The 17,057-nt window shown below is 51.1% G+C and overlaps 3 protein-coding genes across 17 annotated transcripts in view; 2 read left to right on the top strand and 1 right to left on the bottom strand.

Annotated features, from left to right (window-relative positions):
• The window catches only part of LOC119843287 (zinc finger protein 850-like), a 1,467,609-nt gene extending 1,459,412 nt beyond the window's left edge, over positions 1 to 8,197 (top strand). For 8 of the 15 annotated variants that reach the window (XM_043496601.1, XM_043496602.1, XM_043496596.1 and 5 more), the window contains one exon: positions 4,794 to 8,197. In XM_043496601.1, the coding sequence (XP_043352536.1) occupies positions 4,794 to 6,919 (2,126 nt within the window). In that variant the 3' untranslated portion in view covers positions 6,920 to 8,197. Of the gene's footprint in view, positions 1 to 727; positions 888 to 1,431; positions 1,559 to 2,334; positions 2,375 to 3,501; positions 3,616 to 4,793 lie in introns of those variants that run through there. The other 7 variants (XM_038372452.2, XM_043496603.1, XM_043496607.1 and 4 more) reach the window with 7 other exon arrangements.
• Positions 1 to 17,057, bottom strand: part of LOC119843336 (butyrophilin subfamily 1 member A1-like) — a 1,931,986-nt gene that overhangs the window by 1,333,046 nt on the left and 581,883 nt on the right. The gene's annotated exons all lie outside the window — the stretch shown is intronic.
• The window catches only part of LOC119843331 (butyrophilin subfamily 1 member A1-like), a 29,359-nt gene continuing 28,341 nt past the window's right edge, over positions 16,040 to 17,057 (top strand). Inside the window, exon 1 of the mRNA XM_038372555.2 lies at positions 16,040 to 16,179. The gene's annotated coding sequence lies outside the window, so the exon portion shown is untranslated. The remainder of the gene's footprint in view (positions 16,180 to 17,057) is intronic.

Below are 17,057 nucleotides of genomic sequence, written 5' to 3'. Positions count from 1 at the left end.
GGAGGCTCAGTCATTAGCTGCTGCCACCAGAGGGCTCCGGTTATTGCTACGGGAGAGGAGGAGGAGGCTGGTGTGTGTCTCTCTCTGCTCCTGATGTCAGAGCCCTTGAATTGAGGTCCCTGGGTCAGACACTGCTGCCTCCTCTACCTGAGAGCCCAGAGTGTGAAACTGCTGCTCCCCAGCTGGGGCTGTGCCAGGAACAGACCTTCATTAACCCCCCCCTTGGCCCAGTCCATGTGGGGACTTTTGCTGGACCTGGAATTAGCCCCCTGGGGCAGCCCCAGGCTCTTCTGACAACAGCTCCTGAGCCAGAGACCTTCAGGTGACGGGGAAAGGGCTGGGGCCGGGCAGGACAGTGACTCTGCACAAAGGGCCCCTTTCAGGGACCTGCTGGTGAGTTTGTACTGAAGGGGGAGGGGCTCCCCGTGGGTCTGGGGGTTCCAGAGCTGCTGTCCTCAGTGACACAGAGAGACTGACTCCCCTGGGAACAAGGGGAGCAGCTGGATGTACTGCCCTCATCAGGGGCTCATGGGGGAATCCCCCACGTGGTTCCTTTGATTCTGCTCTTTTCTAACCTTTGTCTTAGTGACTCTGTCCCTTGGAGGGTTTAAAAGTGTCCCAGGAGTTCAGTGCTGGTGGGAGGGGCTGGGTCTGTGTTGTAATAAAGTGACCGAGGGCTTTCCCAGTGTGGCAGAGTCCAGAGCGTCTGTCTGCAGGGAGGGAGCCTGGGGGAATCGGGGTGTGAAATGGACTCAAGCCCCTTCTGAAACCTCCCCCGTCACCCCTCTCGCCCTGACAGGCTGAGGAATCACTTCCACGTCTCACTCCAGATCGTCCTGTCTCCCAGGGGACAGGGAAGGGAAATGGCTGTGATGGAGCCAGCTCAGGTAGGGGATTTTCAGGGAGCTGCAGGGGGATTTGCTGTGCAGGGGGAGGGGCAGGAAACCCCCAAGGGGAGGCAGGGAGGGAACGGATGTGATAATCCTCCTGGGACACATTCAACTTGGAGCCTGATTTTCTGAACAGGCCCATTGGTGAGGATGGGAACGTTCCCCCATTTCTCAAACTGGAAGCACCCCCCTGGGTAGGGCTGGGAAAACTGACCAGACTCCCAGTGCTGGAGCCTGACCCCACTGGCCAGAGGCTGCTGTGAAATACGAAGAGAAGTTGCCGGGGTTCCTGTCCCTGTCCCCGACTCAGAGCTCAGCTTCCCGTATCAGCCTGTGGCTGGCAGGTGGGTGGGAAATGAGAAGACCCTGCCCTGCTCCGTCTGCTGGGAGGACAAGGAGCTCTCACCTTCTCCCACCCCCTGAAGCCTCCTGGCTGCTCTAAGTGGGGGTGGGATTCTGCTTCTCTGGGCCTTCTCCCCCGTAACTAGCGGGATTGTGGCTGGGGCAGCAGGTGCTGAGTGGGGGACTCTTGTTGTTTCAGATGCCGGTGACCTTTGAGGAGGTGGCTGTGTATTTCACCCAGGGGCAGGGGGCTCTGCTGGACCCCGCTCAGAGAGCCCTCTACAGGGACGTCATGCAGGAGAACTATGAGATGGTGACCTCGCTGGGTAAGGGATTCCTGTGGCCTCAGCTATTGAAAACCACGGGGTCTACATGTCTGAATGGTCAGGTTCTTCCCTAGTCAGTTAGATTAGAGGAAGAGGGTCGCGTAGTCCACAGCTCCAGGGTGAGATCTCTATACCCCATTCAAGGAAACAGGGGAGTCAGACACCTAATGGACATGCTAATTCATCCCTGTTTTACCAGCTGTCAAGGGGTAAGAAGCAGGGTATTGCCCTCTCTGTATTATTTCTCCTTCACACATCGTTCTCCTTGCTCCATCCGTGGGGAGGATTCTAGGTTCTGTAGGCTTGGAAATAGGCAGGAGTTGAACACCTGAGCTGTGTATGAAAGCAAGTCCCTGAGAGTACACCTATCCTGAGACCTCCTAGTGAGGGTGTAACAACACCCCCACCCCAGGATGTCTGCTTCTCCCAAGAAGTCTGAGTTACCACAATCCCATGTTGGGACAGTTTAAACTCAGGGAATGTTCCTTGCAATGTTCCCTCTAATTTTTTCCATCCATGTGCAGAATAAATTATGTGCGGATGTGCGCCACCAGTAGAAACAAAAAACCTAGATATAATATATATTTTTAAAAAGTTACAATAGGGATAATTACTCCAGCCAGGACAGGTTAGATATTTTAGAACTAACAACTCAATGAATTAAATTTAAGAGAGAAATAAAAATTATGAAATGCATAGACCAGTCAAAACACTAAAATAACACGCTTTGAAAGAATAAATTTACAGAGAATATGTGTGCATTGCAGGAAATATGAAGTAATAACAAACAACAATAACACAAGTATGTGTTGGGAGGTGAGTGTAAAAGACTGTGTGTGTGGAGAGATGCACGGACTTGGTGTGCGTATGTGGAGGCATGGTGTGTATGCACATGCAGACACAGACTCTGTGTGTGTGTGTGTGTGTGTGTGTGTGGACACTGCGTGTTTGTAGGGACACCCGACTGTGTGTGTGTGTGTAAACACACAGACTGTGTATGTGTAGACAGTGTGTTTGTGCGCATGTAGAGAGACACAGACTCTGTGTGTCTGTGTGTGTGTATGTGGAGACACACCGACTCTGTGGGTGGGTGTGGAGACACTCTGTGTGTGTGTGTGTGTGTGTGTGTGGTTGGGGGACACAGACTCTTTGTGTGTGGAGACAGTGTGTGTGTTTGTGTTTGTGTGTGTGTGTGTGTGGAGACAGTTTGTGTGTGTGTGTGTGTGGACATAGTGTGTATATGTAGAGATACTGTGTGTGTGCATGTAGAAACACAGACTGCGTGTGTGCATGTAGAGACACAGTGTAGACACACAAACACTCTGTGTGTGCATGTAGACTCACAAACACTGGATGTGTGTGTGTACACATGTATGTGCATGCAGACACACACCAACGCTGTGTGCGTGGTCGTGTGGAGACACTGTGTTTATGTGCATGGAGACACAGTGTGTGTATATAGAGAGGCACAGACTCTGTGTGTGTGTGTGTGTGTGTGTGTGTGTAGACAGGCAGAGATTGTGTTTGCTGGGTGCTGGGGAAGCAGACTCTGTGTGTGGGGTTCAGACCTCAGACCCTGTCCTGCTCAGAGTACTGAGCGAGGCTTTTCCGTCTCCCCTGCTGGGGTACAGGGATGGGGGGAAGGGATACCTTGACATCAGCACCCCCCGGCCCCCACTCTGCACAGCCAGCAGGAGGGTTCCAGGAGCCACAGGGGCTCCAAGGCAGAGGACTACATTGTGGGGTGGGGGGGAGGGAGGGCACCTGAATCCACGCTGCCTGCTGGATGTGAATGGATCTGGAGCCTAATCAACTGTGGCACTTCAGTCACTCCTGGGTGGCTGCTCCAGCACGCAGCTTACAGGGAACACGGGTTCCTTGTGACAGAGACTCTGCCAAGACTCCATGCGCCCTGACCTTACCTGATTCCACCCCCTGTGCAGGATTCCCTATTCCCAAACCTGACCTGATCGCCCGTCTGGAAGAAGGGGAAGAGCCGTGGGACCCGGATCTCCAGACTGCCAAGGAAAGGGAGAACCCGAGCAGCACCCGCACAGGTGAGCAGTCAGGGAAATTGACAGAGAAACTGGTGAGTGAAGGAAAAAGCTGGGACTCCCAAAATGTGCTGTGAGCGAGAGCCTTCAATTCTGCCCCATCTCACCCAGGTCAGGGCTGCAGTCAGCATGCAATGTTCCCTCTAATTTTTTTCAATCCATGTGCGGAATAAATTTTATGTGCACTGAGATATGTGCCTATGTGCACCACCAGTAGAAACAAAAAACCTAGATACAGTATATATATTTTTTAAAAGTTACAATTTAAATGTAAAAGAAATAAAAATTATGAAATGCATGGACAGTTAAAAGACTAAAATAACACGCTTTGAAAGAATAATATTACAGAGAATATATGTGTATTGCAAGAAGTAACATCAACAATAATACAAGTAGGTGCTGAGAGGAGAGTGTCACACACAGACTCTGTGTGTGTGTGTGTGTGTGTGTGTGTGAGAGAGAGAGAGAGATACAGAGACAATGTGTGTGCTGGCTGCTGGGGAAAGCAGTTTGCCGTCTGTTTAAGACACTCACTGAATGCTCTCCTGAGCCCTGTTGTCTGCCTTCCCCAGCTCTGCGGAGATGTGGTACATGGGTAGGGGAGAGTGAGTGTGTGTGTGAGAGGGAGACAGACAGACAGAGTGAGCTGGCTGCTGGGGAAATCTCAGAAACAGTGCTTTGTCCCTTTAAGAAAGGCACTCAGCCACTCACCACCATTCAGACCGAATCAGCTCCGAGTCCCTCTGAGCCAGGCTGTCCCCTCTGCCCTGCTCTGCAGAGATGGGGAACAGGGGGAGGGGGGGACACCCTGACATCAGCACCCTCCCACCCCCGCTCTGCACAGCCAGCAGGAGAACCCTGGGAGCATCTGCAGGATGGAGCAACCTGTGGGGAGGGGCACCTGAACACATGCAGTGCCCACAGCTTACAGGGAACACAGGCAGGTATCCTATCATCAAGGCAAATATAAGTCAGAGCTTCCCACCCACCCTGTTAGCTGTCAGGAATTTCCTCCCTGACTTTGCTTCCCTGGGAGTGTTTGGATGGGATGTGGAGGCAGAATCCAATGTCTCCATCTCCCCAATAGTTACTGTGTGGTGTTTTCCCTCTTTGCTATTCCCCTTTCTGTCCTTTCTCCCCAGCACAGGCAGTGACTCCTGTCTGGATTCTCTCTCTCCCAGCAGGTGATAGGACAGTGACTAAGAACAAGGAGAAGAATCCGCACCAGGAAGGGCCTGAGCAAGTGGAACCACAGGAGATGTTTTTGAGAAGAGCTGAAGGGAATTTTTCCCAGTGCTTGGAGCAGGGAAATGCCTGGGGAGATCGACACAGATCAGAGATGCAGCTGGGAAACTATCCTGGGAAGAAACTGGATGAATCCATTCAATGTGGCGGAGGATGTAAGGATCCCAAGGAAACCACAGACCAGCGGACAAGTCACAATAAAGAGAAACCCTACAATTGTCTTGACTGTGGGGAAAGTTTTAGCAAAAGTTCATCCCTTATTCAACATGGACGAATCCACATGGGAGAGAGACCCTATAAATGCATCAAGTGTGGGAAAGGTTTTATTGGAAGTTCATCCCTTACTAAACATGAAAGAATCCACAGAGGAGAAAGACCATATAAATGCCCTGAGTGTGGGAAAAGTTTCAGTGTGAAATCAACCCTTAATACACATCAGAAAATCCACACGGGAGAGAAACCCTATAAATGCTTGGACTGTGGGAAAACTTTTGGTCAGAACTCATACCTTATTGAACATAGGAGAATCCACACGGGAGAGAGACCATATAAATGCCTTTACTGTGGGAAAACTTTTAGTCAGCGCTCACACCTTATTAAGCATCAGAGAATCCATACAGGTGACAAACCTTATAAATGCCTCAACTGTGGGCAAAGTTTTGTTGACAGAACGAAACTTAATAATCATCAGAGAATCCACACAGGAGAGAAACCCCATAAATGCTTGGACTGTGGGAAAAGCTTCATTCAGAAGTCACAACTCATTATACACCAGAGAGTGCACACAGGAGACAGACCATATAAATGCCTTGAGTGTGGGAAAAGTTTTAGTCAGAGCTCAAAGCTTATTACACATCAGCGAACCCACACAGGAGAGAGACCTTATAAATGCCTTGAGTGTGGAAAAAGTTTTATGGAAAGTTCATCTCTTATTCGACATGGGCGAATCCATACAGGAGAAAGAGCCTATAAATGCCTTGAGTGTGAGAAAAATTTTATGGAAAATCGATCCCTCATTAAACATAGGAGAATACACACGGGAGAAAGACCCTATAAATGCCTTGAATGTGGGAAAGGTTTTATTGAAAGTTCAACCCTTACTAAACATGGAAGAATCCACACAGGAGAAAGACCCTATAAATGTCTTGAGTGTGGGAAAAGTTTCAGTGTGAAATCAGCCCTTAATATACATCAGAAAACCCACACAGGAGAGAAACCCCATAAATGCTTGGACTGTGGGAAAACTTTCAGTCAGATCTCCTACCTTATTAAACATGGGAGAACCCACACGGTAGAGAGACCATATAAATGCCTGGACTGTGGGAAAACCTTCAGTCAGCGCTCATACCTTATTAAACATGGGAGAATCCACACAGGAGAAAGACCCTATAAATGTCTTGACTGTGAGAAAGTTTTCAATGAGCGATCAGCCCTTATTAGACATGAGAGAACTCACATGGAAGAGAAACCCCATAAATGCTTGGACTGTGGGAAAAGTTTTATTCAGACATCACAACTTATTATACACCAGAGAGTGCACACAGGAGAAAGACCTTTTAAATGCTGTGAGTGTGGGGAAAGTTTTATTCAGAACTCAAAGCTTATTACACATCAGCAAATCCACACAGGAGAGAGACCTTACAAGTGCCTTGAGTGTGGGAAAGGTTTTAGTCAGAGTTCAACGCTTATTACACATCAGAGAACCCACACAGGAGAGAGACCCTATGGATGCCTTGAGTGTGGGAAAGGTTTTATTGCAAGTTCAGCCCTTACTAAACATAGGAGAACCCACACAGGAGAAAGACCCTATAAATGCCTTGAGTGTGGGAAAAGTTTCAGTGTGAAATCGGCCCTTAATATGCATCAGAAAACCCACACAGGAGAGAAACCCCATACATGCTTGGACTGTGGGAAAAGTTTTAGTCAGCGTTCACACCTTACTAAACATGGGAAAATCCACACGGGAGAGAGACCTTTGAAACACCTTGACTGTGGGGACAGCTTCAATAAGAGTTCAGAGCTTACCAAACATGAGAGTATCCACAAGAGTGAGAGATCCTAGAAACAGCTTGACTGCAGGAAAAGATTCAATTTGACTTCACACATCAGTGACCCACACAACAGCGAGACCTCGAATGTGGGGGAAGCTTCATTTGGTGTTCCCAGAGTATCAGGCATTCACAAATCTACATAGGATAGAAACCTCTGAGATGTCCTCAATTTGGAAAAGATGCCAAGAGGAACTAACTCCATACTGTACATCAGAGACTCCTCTGTACAACATAGAAACAGTGCCCTGATAAAGTGTGACCACAGTGAAAAATCCATTCCCTTGTTCCCACGCACATCAGGGGCATTTGGCTCCCAATTATCCAGCTGCCCATTGCAGGAGTGAGGATAAAGCAGCAGCCGAGCATTTGCTGGTCAGTGATCCTCTGGCTCTGCCTGGTCTAAGCAAACCCCAGGCAGAGAGGGAGAAGCCCCGATCAGCCCCTCCTCCCTGCTACAGCCCTGGCTGCTGAGCTGATGGGCCACGGGGGGGAAGGAGAGAAAGAAACTCCTCCAGCCGCTCCTTCTGCCTGGCTGAAGTCTCCCCCCCCCCCCCCCAGCCGGGATCCCTCTGCCATGGAGATGAAGAGAAGGACACTTGTGCCAGGCCCCACCTTCACTCTAGACACCTGGGCTGGGCTCCCCACTTAACTGGAGCTGTTCCCTGCAGGAGGAGTGTCCCTGGGGGCTGGTAACTCTTCCCCTCCCCTCATTCCCCAGGATTCTGGGCTCTGGGGAATCAACCATTAAGGGACCAGGCCAATGGGTAATGGGGAGGACACTGGGTGTTGAATGGTTGGGGCAGGTGGAGCTGGGAAGCAGGGGGAGCTGGGTGCTGGGGCTATCGAGTGTTTGGGGATCATGGGATAAGAGGAGAGGGAGAGCATGAGGCAGAGACATGCTGCCTCTCATCACTCACCCCCTCTGCCCCTTCTCCCTGCCCCCTCTGCATTCAGACAGCACCACTGAGAGGGGCTGATTCCCACAGGGCCTTTTGTGGGAGACCTGGAGATCCCACCTCTACTTCCGCAGCATCAGCCTCTAAGCGTGTCTATGGTAGGAAATGTGGTCAGGATTAGCAAGCACATCTTTGTGACCCTGCACCCGATTTCCTAGTGTAAACTCTCCCTGAGCACCTTATGTGTAAGGCTAAGATTTGTCATGGATATTTTTAGTAAAAATTGTGGACAGGTCACGGGCAATAAAGAAAAATTCATGGAAGCCCGTGACCTGTTTGTGACTTTTACTGATAATCTCCGTGACAAAATGGGGAAGGAGAAGGCTCCAGCACCTTCACCTCCAGCAGTTCTGCGGAAAAGGACCTAGGGGTGACAGTGGACGAGAAGCTGGATATGAGTCAGCAGTGTGCCCTTGTTGCCAAGAAGGCCAATGGCATTTTGGGTTGTATAAGTAGGGGCATAGCGAGCAGATCGAGGGACGTGATCGTTCCCCTCTATTCGACACTGGTGAGGCCTCATCTGGAGTACTGTGTCCAGTTTTGGGCCCCACACTACAAGAAGGATGTGGATAAATTGGAAAGAGTACAGCGAAGGGCAACAAAAATGATTAGGGCACTAGAGCACATGACTTATGAGGAGAGGCTGAGGGAGCTGGGATTGTTTAGTCTGCAGAAGAGAAGAATGAGGGGGGATTTGATAGCTGCTTTCAACTACCTGAAAGGGGGTTTCAAAGAGGATGGCTCTAGACTGTTCTCAATGGTAGCAGATGACAGAACGAGGAGTAATGGTCTCAAGTTGCAATGGGGGAGGTTTAGATTGGATATTAGGAAAAACTTTTTCACTAAGAGGGTGGTGAAACACTGGAATGCGTTACCTAGGGAGGTGGTAGAATCTCCTTCCTTAGAGGTTTTTAAGGTCAGGCTCGACAAAGCCCTGGCTGGGATGATTTAACTGGGACTTGGTCCTGCTTTGAGCAGGGGGTTGGACTAGATGACCTTCTGGGGTCCCTTCCAACCCTGATATTCTATGATTCTATGATTCTATTGCTGCTGGGGCTCTGGGTCCCCTGGTGGCTGGGCAGCTGTGGGGGCTCCCCACCCCCTGTGGTTCTGAGCTCTGGGGGCCCCTCGATGCTCGTGGCAGCTGGGAGATGCCGGGCCCCATCGCCTGTGGTAACTCAGAGCTCTGGGGGCCATCTGCAGGGTACTCTCACGGCCTGCAGCAACTCAGAGCTCTAGGGGGTAGCTCTTGGCCACCACAGGTGGCGAGGAGACCCCGCGGCTCCAAGTTGCCATGGGCTGAAGTCACAGAGGTTTCTGGAAGTCACAGACTCTGTGACCTCTGTAATAAAATCATACCCTTACTTATCTGTTCTGACCCCCTCCCATTCACAGAGTGATCGTTAGTTCCTGAGTTCCCCTTTGAGGCCTGATTGTCTCATTCCCAGATAGTCTCACATTACTCCAGGCCGTGCATTTCATGTTTGTACATTTTCTCCCTTATGCACCAGATGCTAAAAAATGGGGAGCAGGGACAGTAAAAGGTGGTGTTTTAGCTTCTGTGCTATTTCGGGGCGATAGGGTGAGTCCAAAGGATTCCCTCCTTTCCCCATCACTGTCGCATTCCACTCTTGACACAGCAGCCTCTACCTCAGCAGTGCAGAGTTTTATCCTGTCCCCGTTCTACCCCTCCACCTCCTACGGTGTTGCTTACCACTGTGTCCCTGGCTCTCAGTGCTTAGGAATCACAGTTTTGATGTCTATGATCCTAAGTCAGACCCCAGAGGGCTGGAGAAGAAAGTGTCACAGACCTGGTGTGGGCAGGGAACTCCCAATGAACCTTAAAGCACAGTTTTACCTTTCAGATCTTATAGCCCTGTAAAATTTCCATCTATTGGTAAAATTGCTTCCTGGCTTTTGCTAGGCTAGTCCAGATCATTTGTAGATGGGAATTTTTTTTTGTCTTTCTTTCTCTTTCTTTTATTATATTGATGCTAAAACTTTTGCAACTAATACAACCAAATAATGAGGCAAGAAATGAAGCTGGTTTAGTCACTTCAGAAGAAAATGGGTAAATTTATTTTCCTGATTTTGAATCTTAAACGATTCTGATATTTCACTTTATGGACATGACAGCGTTTTATAGCCCTGGATTGTGGGTGAAGGCCATTTGGTCAAATTCTTCAATATTAGTTTAGTTTGACAGAATGTAGGTCAGATTCATTGATGACTTCACAAGACAAATGATCGTTTGCCAGAATCGTCCTTTTTTAGATTTTATTTTAATGTTTATCTAACCCTTTGTCATGAGATTTTTTTGGGTGGTTTGAACAATGACAGTGGTCAGTATCTCTCAGCACAAACACTGATGGTGCAGATACATTCACAGTGAGCCCGAAATGGGGAATGAAGTTACTGCTTGATCTCTGCAGAGAGGTACCGTCGGGAGGAGGAGAAAGGGTGGGGCTCAGAGCTGGGAACTGCTGGGTTTGCTCCTCAGAGCCAGACGGCTGAGGCTGAGAACTGTGAACTCGCTGCATTAGAGCCAGAGAGCGACTAGACTTGGCCAGTGAGTTTCTTGTGAAGCTGCCCCTGAAATCTAAAGAACCATGAACGACACCCCAAAAAGAATGATGCGGGAGGGGAAGCATCTCCCTATTGCTGAGATGCCGAGGTTGGGCGCAGGCAAGAAGGGAGCCGGGGATGTCAAGAGACCTGGGCAGCCTTGAAGCCAGGCCGACCCCCATCACTGAGGCCAGAGGGAGATGAGGAACCTGACAGTCCAGCTGATCACCCCCTCCCCATCTACCACAGTGTCCTGGGTTGTGATGACAGAGACTCTCTTTGCCGCATTCACCCAACGCTGCATCCCTCTTATGACTAACCCCCTGTGTCCCATGTTCACTGCTTGTGTATGGTTCTGATGTATTGTGTACAACATATGCCTGGTGAGGGATCACTGGAAAACTTGTTTAATCAATGCTGTTCTCAAACTGGGGCTTTCTTTGACTGGCAACATTGATTCCCTCCCGCATCCCAGGGAGCCCACAGGAACTGGGGAGCTGTGGGGGATTCCCCCCAGATGTAGTGTCTTTTGGCTGGGTGTGGCAAGGGAGCACCCATCGGCCGCTGCTGGAACTTGTTCCGTGCAGAAGCCGCAGTGCTACATTCCTGCCCACGTTAGGAAGTGGGCAATGGGCAGTTTTCTGCTGACTCCTTTTCAGGATCAGAGGAGGGAGCCTAGCAGCGATGCAAGGCAGTGAGCCCAGCGGTTTGAATGTCTCCCTGTCCCTTTAAGCATGTTTCAAGGGTAAGAAGAAGGCAACAACACCCGCATTGCAGCCTGTGGTTCGGGCAAAGAGCCGCATCTCAGCTACACTGAGTTCAGCGGGCGCATCTGGGCTGTCCTGTCCCTGCAGCGAGCGCTTTGTTAAAGCACTGTCTGCTGCTGGGAAACCACCACCTCTTGGGCTGAGAGCGCCGTGGGGTGGGTGGGATGTACTCCCCTAGCTGGCTACGCTTCTGAAGGGGTAGGCTAACTTACCCCACCTGAGAATCTGGCCTCCAACTGGAGCAGAGACCAGATTTGAACAGGGAGTTCCCACCCCTCAGGGGTAGGGAGTGCATCAACCCAGTGTTCCCTCTAATTTTCCCCACACGTGTGGAATGAATTTTGTTATGTGCACCAATATGGAGGTGATGTGTGACACATCACCTTCATATTGGTGCACATACATCACCGCCATATTGGTGCACATAACAAAATTCATGTGGTGGGGTGGGGCCGAGGGGTTTGGCGTGTGGGAGGGGGCTCAGGGCTAGGGCAGAGGGTTGGGGTTCAGGGGTTTGAGGGCTCTGGCTGGGGGTGCAGGCTCTGGGGTGGGGCCAAGGATGAGAGGTTTAGGGTGCTCAGGGGCTACGGTAGGGAGAGAGGACTCCCCCTAGTCCTCTCTCCCCACAGCAGCACCTGGGCTGGGGGGAGAGGCGCCTCTCCCCGCCGTGGCAGCTCTGGGGCTGAGGCCACGGGATAGGCCCCTCTTCCCTGGCCGTGAGCACCCCTCCCCTGGCCGTGGCAGATCCAGGGCTGGGTTGGGGCCGGGGGAGGGGCGCCTCAGCCGCAGCAGGTTCGTGCTGTGGCTGAATTTGTGCCGCCTAACCCCTGGCCGCAACAGGTCTGGAGCTGGATTGGGGCCGGGGGAGAGGCACCCCTCCCCCAGCCATAGCAGGTCACAGCTTGGCGGGTTCCCTGAGCACCTGCATGGCGCTCAAATGTCTGCTGCATGGCCATGCAGCTTACAAGGAACTTAGCCAACCACTGAGCTATAGGGTACTCTTGTATGGGTTTCTCTCAGTCTCTCTTGTAAAAGCCATTCCACTACATTTAAATAATTAAATATTAATTGGGTCAGAAACCAAGTGCGTATCATTGTATAGTGCAGAATACCTAATGCTCTGGTGCTTAGAGTGTTTTAAAGATGGGGAAACTGAGGAAAGCAACTTTTCTCCATACACAGCAACACAGCAGCAGAACCTGGACTCAAACCCAGATCTCACTCCACAAACACGGCTCTCTCTGCTAGATAATTCTGTAGACGGCATGCTGTCCATCACTGCTGAGAGGAGATTTACACACTGGACAGAAAGGGTCAAATTTTCCTCTTATTTACAGCGGTGTAAATCTGAAGTAAATCCATATCAGAAGTTAGCCTCCTTGTTCCAGATTTGCGCTGGTGCAGCTGAGAGCAGAATGCAGCCCATAAAACGTAGAGGGAGAGCCCTTGTATTATAGAGATAAACACTCTGAGGATTTGGATTGGCTGTAACTCCTAGCTAAAGGATGGAGAGGAAAACATATTGCAGATGGATGGATAAAGGAACAGAGAAATCCCAGCTGGACTTAGCCTGCAATCGCCCAAGAGTAACTATCACATTGCCCTCTTGTTTGTACAGCACCAAACACACTGTCACAAAAATCATACTAAGACCATAAGAACAGCCAGACTGGGTCACACCAAAGGTTCATCCAGCCCAGTATCCTGTCTTCTGACAGTGGCGAGTGCCAGGTGCCCCAGAGGGAATGAACAGAACAGGTGATCATCAAGTGATCCATCCCCTGTCGCTCATTCCCAGCTTCTGGCAAACAGAGGCTAGAGACACCATCCCTGCCCATCCTGGCTAATAGCCATTGATGGACCTGTCCTCCATGAACTTATCTAGTTCTTTTTTGAATCCTGTTATAGGCTTGGCCTGCACAACATCCTCTGGCAAAGAGTTCCACAGGCTGACTGTGTATTGTGTGAAAAATACTTCCTTTTTCCACACCAGTCATGATTTTATAGACCTTTATCATATCCCCCCTTTCTATCTCTTATCCAGTCAGTTACCAATCCACGAGAGGACCTTCCCTCTTATCCCATGACAGCTTACTTTGCTTAAGAGCCTTTGGTGAGGGAAAAAAGAAAAGGGGTACTTGTGGCACCTTAGAGACTAACAAATTTATTTGAGCATAAGCTTTCGTGAGCTACAGCTGTACTCCACAAGTACTCCTTTTCTTTTTGCAAATACAGACTAACATGGCTGCTACTCTGAAACCTTTGGTGAGGGACTATTTTTTTAATAAATTAAAAGGACTGAAACTGCAGTTCCCGTAGGGGACAGGAGAGGGAATCCGAAACAGGCAATCTAGCACAGCAGAAAAGGCCATTTGGTGAGCTGCTTTGATGCCCTGTACAGAAGTTTGACACCTATGGAAGTTGAGCAGGAATTTATTGAAGCATCAGAAACACGCTTGAAGAGTATCTGTTTGTTTTATGGCATGTGTGTAAAATATTTCCCTGAATCAAGGCTCCGTTGGCAGATCAGTCCGTCATTGCAGACAGAGAAGAGCTGCTGTAGGCAGGCGTGGGGCTGTGCAGTGCTGAGATGCGGGTCCTGGGCTGGGCAAGCCAGGATCTCAAAGCCACCCATACCCTACTTTGGCAACCACGGCAGATAGCTCACCCCATTTGTGATAACTTTGATCCCGTGGCACCTCCCTGTCCTGGGGTTTCACCCTGTGCTACTGTCTGGCCGGGCATCTCCCCTTTTCTGAAACTCACCTCCTGCACCCTGTCCCTGATTTTGCCCATCTGCCCCCTTCCTCCCCTGATTCACCCTCCTCTGGACACACTTTGGCCCCTGCAAAAATTCTGCCCATCCCTCTGACTTCCCCCCTTTGATTGCAGAACATAAGATCGGCCAGACTGGGTCAAACCAAAGCTCCATCTAGCCCAGTATCCTGTCTTCTGACAGTGACCAATGCCAGGTGCCCCAGAGAGAATGAACAGAACAGGTAAATCACCCAGTGATCCACCCCTGATTCTTCTGTCACCCCAGGGCTGGCCTTGGGGCTGGGGTGGGGCCCAGGGAAGCTCACCAAAGGGGGCACCGTACACAGGGTTTGCCTGATTCCCACCTGACCTGCCGAGAGCCAGCTGGCTGGCAGAGGGCAGGCAGGCAGGCGGAGCAGCAGCGTATAGGGGAAGAGGGACCTGAGCTGCTGGGGGCAGTTTGAGGAAATGTCAAGCCAGGTGACTCCTCCAGAGCAGAGGCGCCCCTCCGCCGCCCTGCTCCACGCGTGTAGCCCTTGCTGTTCCTGTCCCCCCTCCCCGCAGTTTCTCCCTGGAGCCACCCTAGGCCACTCCTGACTTGGAGCATCCTCCTCTCTGCTGTGGGTGTGTGTGTGGGGGAGCGGGGGGATTGATGTTAGGGTGCCCCCCCAGGTACCCGTTTTCCATTAAGCTGGGGTGACCGGACAGAGGGAATCTGTCTGTGCTGCTGCCTCTCTGGGGCCCCAGCTGCTGGCAGCTGCTTGTGTCTGAACAGGCCTTCAGGCTCCTAATCCTGAGTGCTTTCTTAAAGAGACAGCGCACTCGTACATTCACTCAGGCACACACACACTCCCTTCAACACAACACACAGTCACATATGGGCTATGCTGTGAGGCATCAGGAGCTGCTGCTCTCATGCCCTCTCCTTATGCAGCCCACGTGGGGAAAGTGACCTAGATGCAGGGAACCCTGACCTTGCTCCCCCGCCTCACAGTCCTCTAGGGGTGAACGGGGCAGAGGAGCATCAGTCCAGTGGGGGAGTGAGCAGCAATGCCAGCTGCTCCATCACTGCATCCAGGTCAGTTTCTCCATGTGGGTGCAGGAGGGGGATGCAGAGGTTAGGGGTGCAGGGGTTGGGGTGCAGCAGGGGGCAGGGGTTAGGGTGAAGGGGACACAATGCAGGGGTTAGGGTGAAGAGGGCAGAGGGCAGGGATTAGGGATGCAGGAGGGTGGTACAGGGGTAGGAGGGAAGGAGGTGCATGGATTGCGATGAAGAGGGCATAATGCAGGGATTAGGGGGGCTGGAGGGAGATACAGGAGTAGAGGGAAGGGAGTGTAAGGATTAGGGGCACAGGAGGGGAATGCAGGGATTAGGGACAAAAGGGGCACAGTTTAAGGGTGAAGGGAGGATGGGGAGCCCACAGGGGCCGGGGCAATGGGGGCCACGCCATGCGCACTGGGGCCAGGGGCACCAAAATGCAAATTCGCCCAGGGTGCCACTTTCCCTAGGCCAGCCCTGGTCGCCCATTCCCAGCTTCTGGCAAACAGAGGCTCAGGACACCATCCTTGCCAATAGCCATTGATGGACCTGTCCTCCATGAATTTATCTAGTTTTTTTTTTTAATCCTGTTATAGTCTTGGCCTGCACAACATCCTCCGGCAAGCAGTTCCGCAGGTTGACTGTACATTGTGTGAAAAAATCCTTCCTTTTGTTTGTTTTAAACCTGCTGCCTGTTAATTTCATTTGGTGACCCCTAGTTCTTGTGTTATGAGGCGTAACTAACACTTCCTTATTTACGGCCTCCACACCCGTCATGACTTTATAGATCTCTGTCATCTCCCTTCTTCAAGCTGAAAAGTCCTGGTGTGATTCATCTCTCCTCCCATGGAAGCTGTGCAGGGAGCTGGCTGGGATGCAAGTGGGGGCTGCGGCTTCAGTGGAGGTTACTGAGCATGTTCGGGTCCCTGCGGCCTGCCCAGGAAACAGCAAAGTTGTAAATATTGGTAAGTGTGGGGGACGGGGGGGGGGAGGAAATTCCCTGAAATCACATGAGCGCAGCTCAGCTGTTTTCTCCTCCCCTCTCAGCCTCCGCACGGCAAGTGGCAGCCAGCCCAGCCCCTGCCTCTTCCCCCAGCACAGGGCCTGGCAAGGAGGAGAGGGGACCCCACCGCCCCCCCAGGCCAGGGGGGGGGTGAAGAGCCCCAGGAGCTGCCGAAGGAGCAGAGGTGAGGCTGGGAGGCGGATGGGGGGGGTGGAACTGGTGTGGGGGATTGGTGGAGGGGCAGATGTGGTGGTGTGGACGGGGGATGGGGGCAGTGGTGCAAGTAACATTATTTTCTTCCCCTCCGTCCCCCCCCACCCCCCAGTCTGCTCCGTGCCTGGAAGGGCGGGGGCAGCGATTCTGCACCTTTCCCCGCTGCGAGGGGCAGCAGCGCTTGCGGGGGGGGGGGGAAAGGACTGTCTTTCCTGAGAGAAATTGAACACAGTCCAAAAAGCATAAAGAGGCCATCCTAGTTCAGTCCAAAAAGCATAAAGAGGCCATCCTAGTTTATTGGGGCGATTGAAATAAAAGCCAAGTGGACTTGCAATGTACTGAAGTTTTGAAGCAGTTTGTAGCTTCTGTCCTAGTGCATTCTCCTCGCTCTTAATACTGTAATTTCCCCAGCCCTAAAACTACCTTTGGTTGGATTTGTTTGTGTTTTCAGCCAGCCCATTGGCTTGTGGGTGGTATGGGCTGGTGAAGCTATGCTTTATTCCCAATTTTTTTGCAGATCTCTAGGTTCTACTGAAAGAAAAAATATTCTGCCGTAAACTTTCCTTTGGACGGGTTTGGTGGGTAAAAAGAGACCAAAGAATAAAATGTTATTCTCATTCCACCCGGATGGGGTGAGCCGCCATAATCCTTGCCAAAGCGGAGTGGGAGTTCATAGAAACTTGTCAGCAAAAATGTCCATAAAGAAAAACTCACCAGGGCAATGAAGCCCATTGTCACTGTCAGCTATTTGTGATCTGAAAGTGTGGTTGAGGACATAGTCAAAAACAACCTCAGAAAAAAGTGTTTACCTCATTATTGAATTCTGGCCCACCAGATGTCAGTATACAC

This window comes from Dermochelys coriacea, chromosome 14 (assembly GCF_009764565.3).
Source record: "Dermochelys coriacea isolate rDerCor1 chromosome 14, rDerCor1.pri.v4, whole genome shotgun sequence".
NCBI lineage: Eukaryota > Metazoa > Chordata > Testudines > Dermochelyidae > Dermochelys > Dermochelys coriacea.
This window is presented reverse-complemented; position numbering and strand designations above follow the sequence as displayed.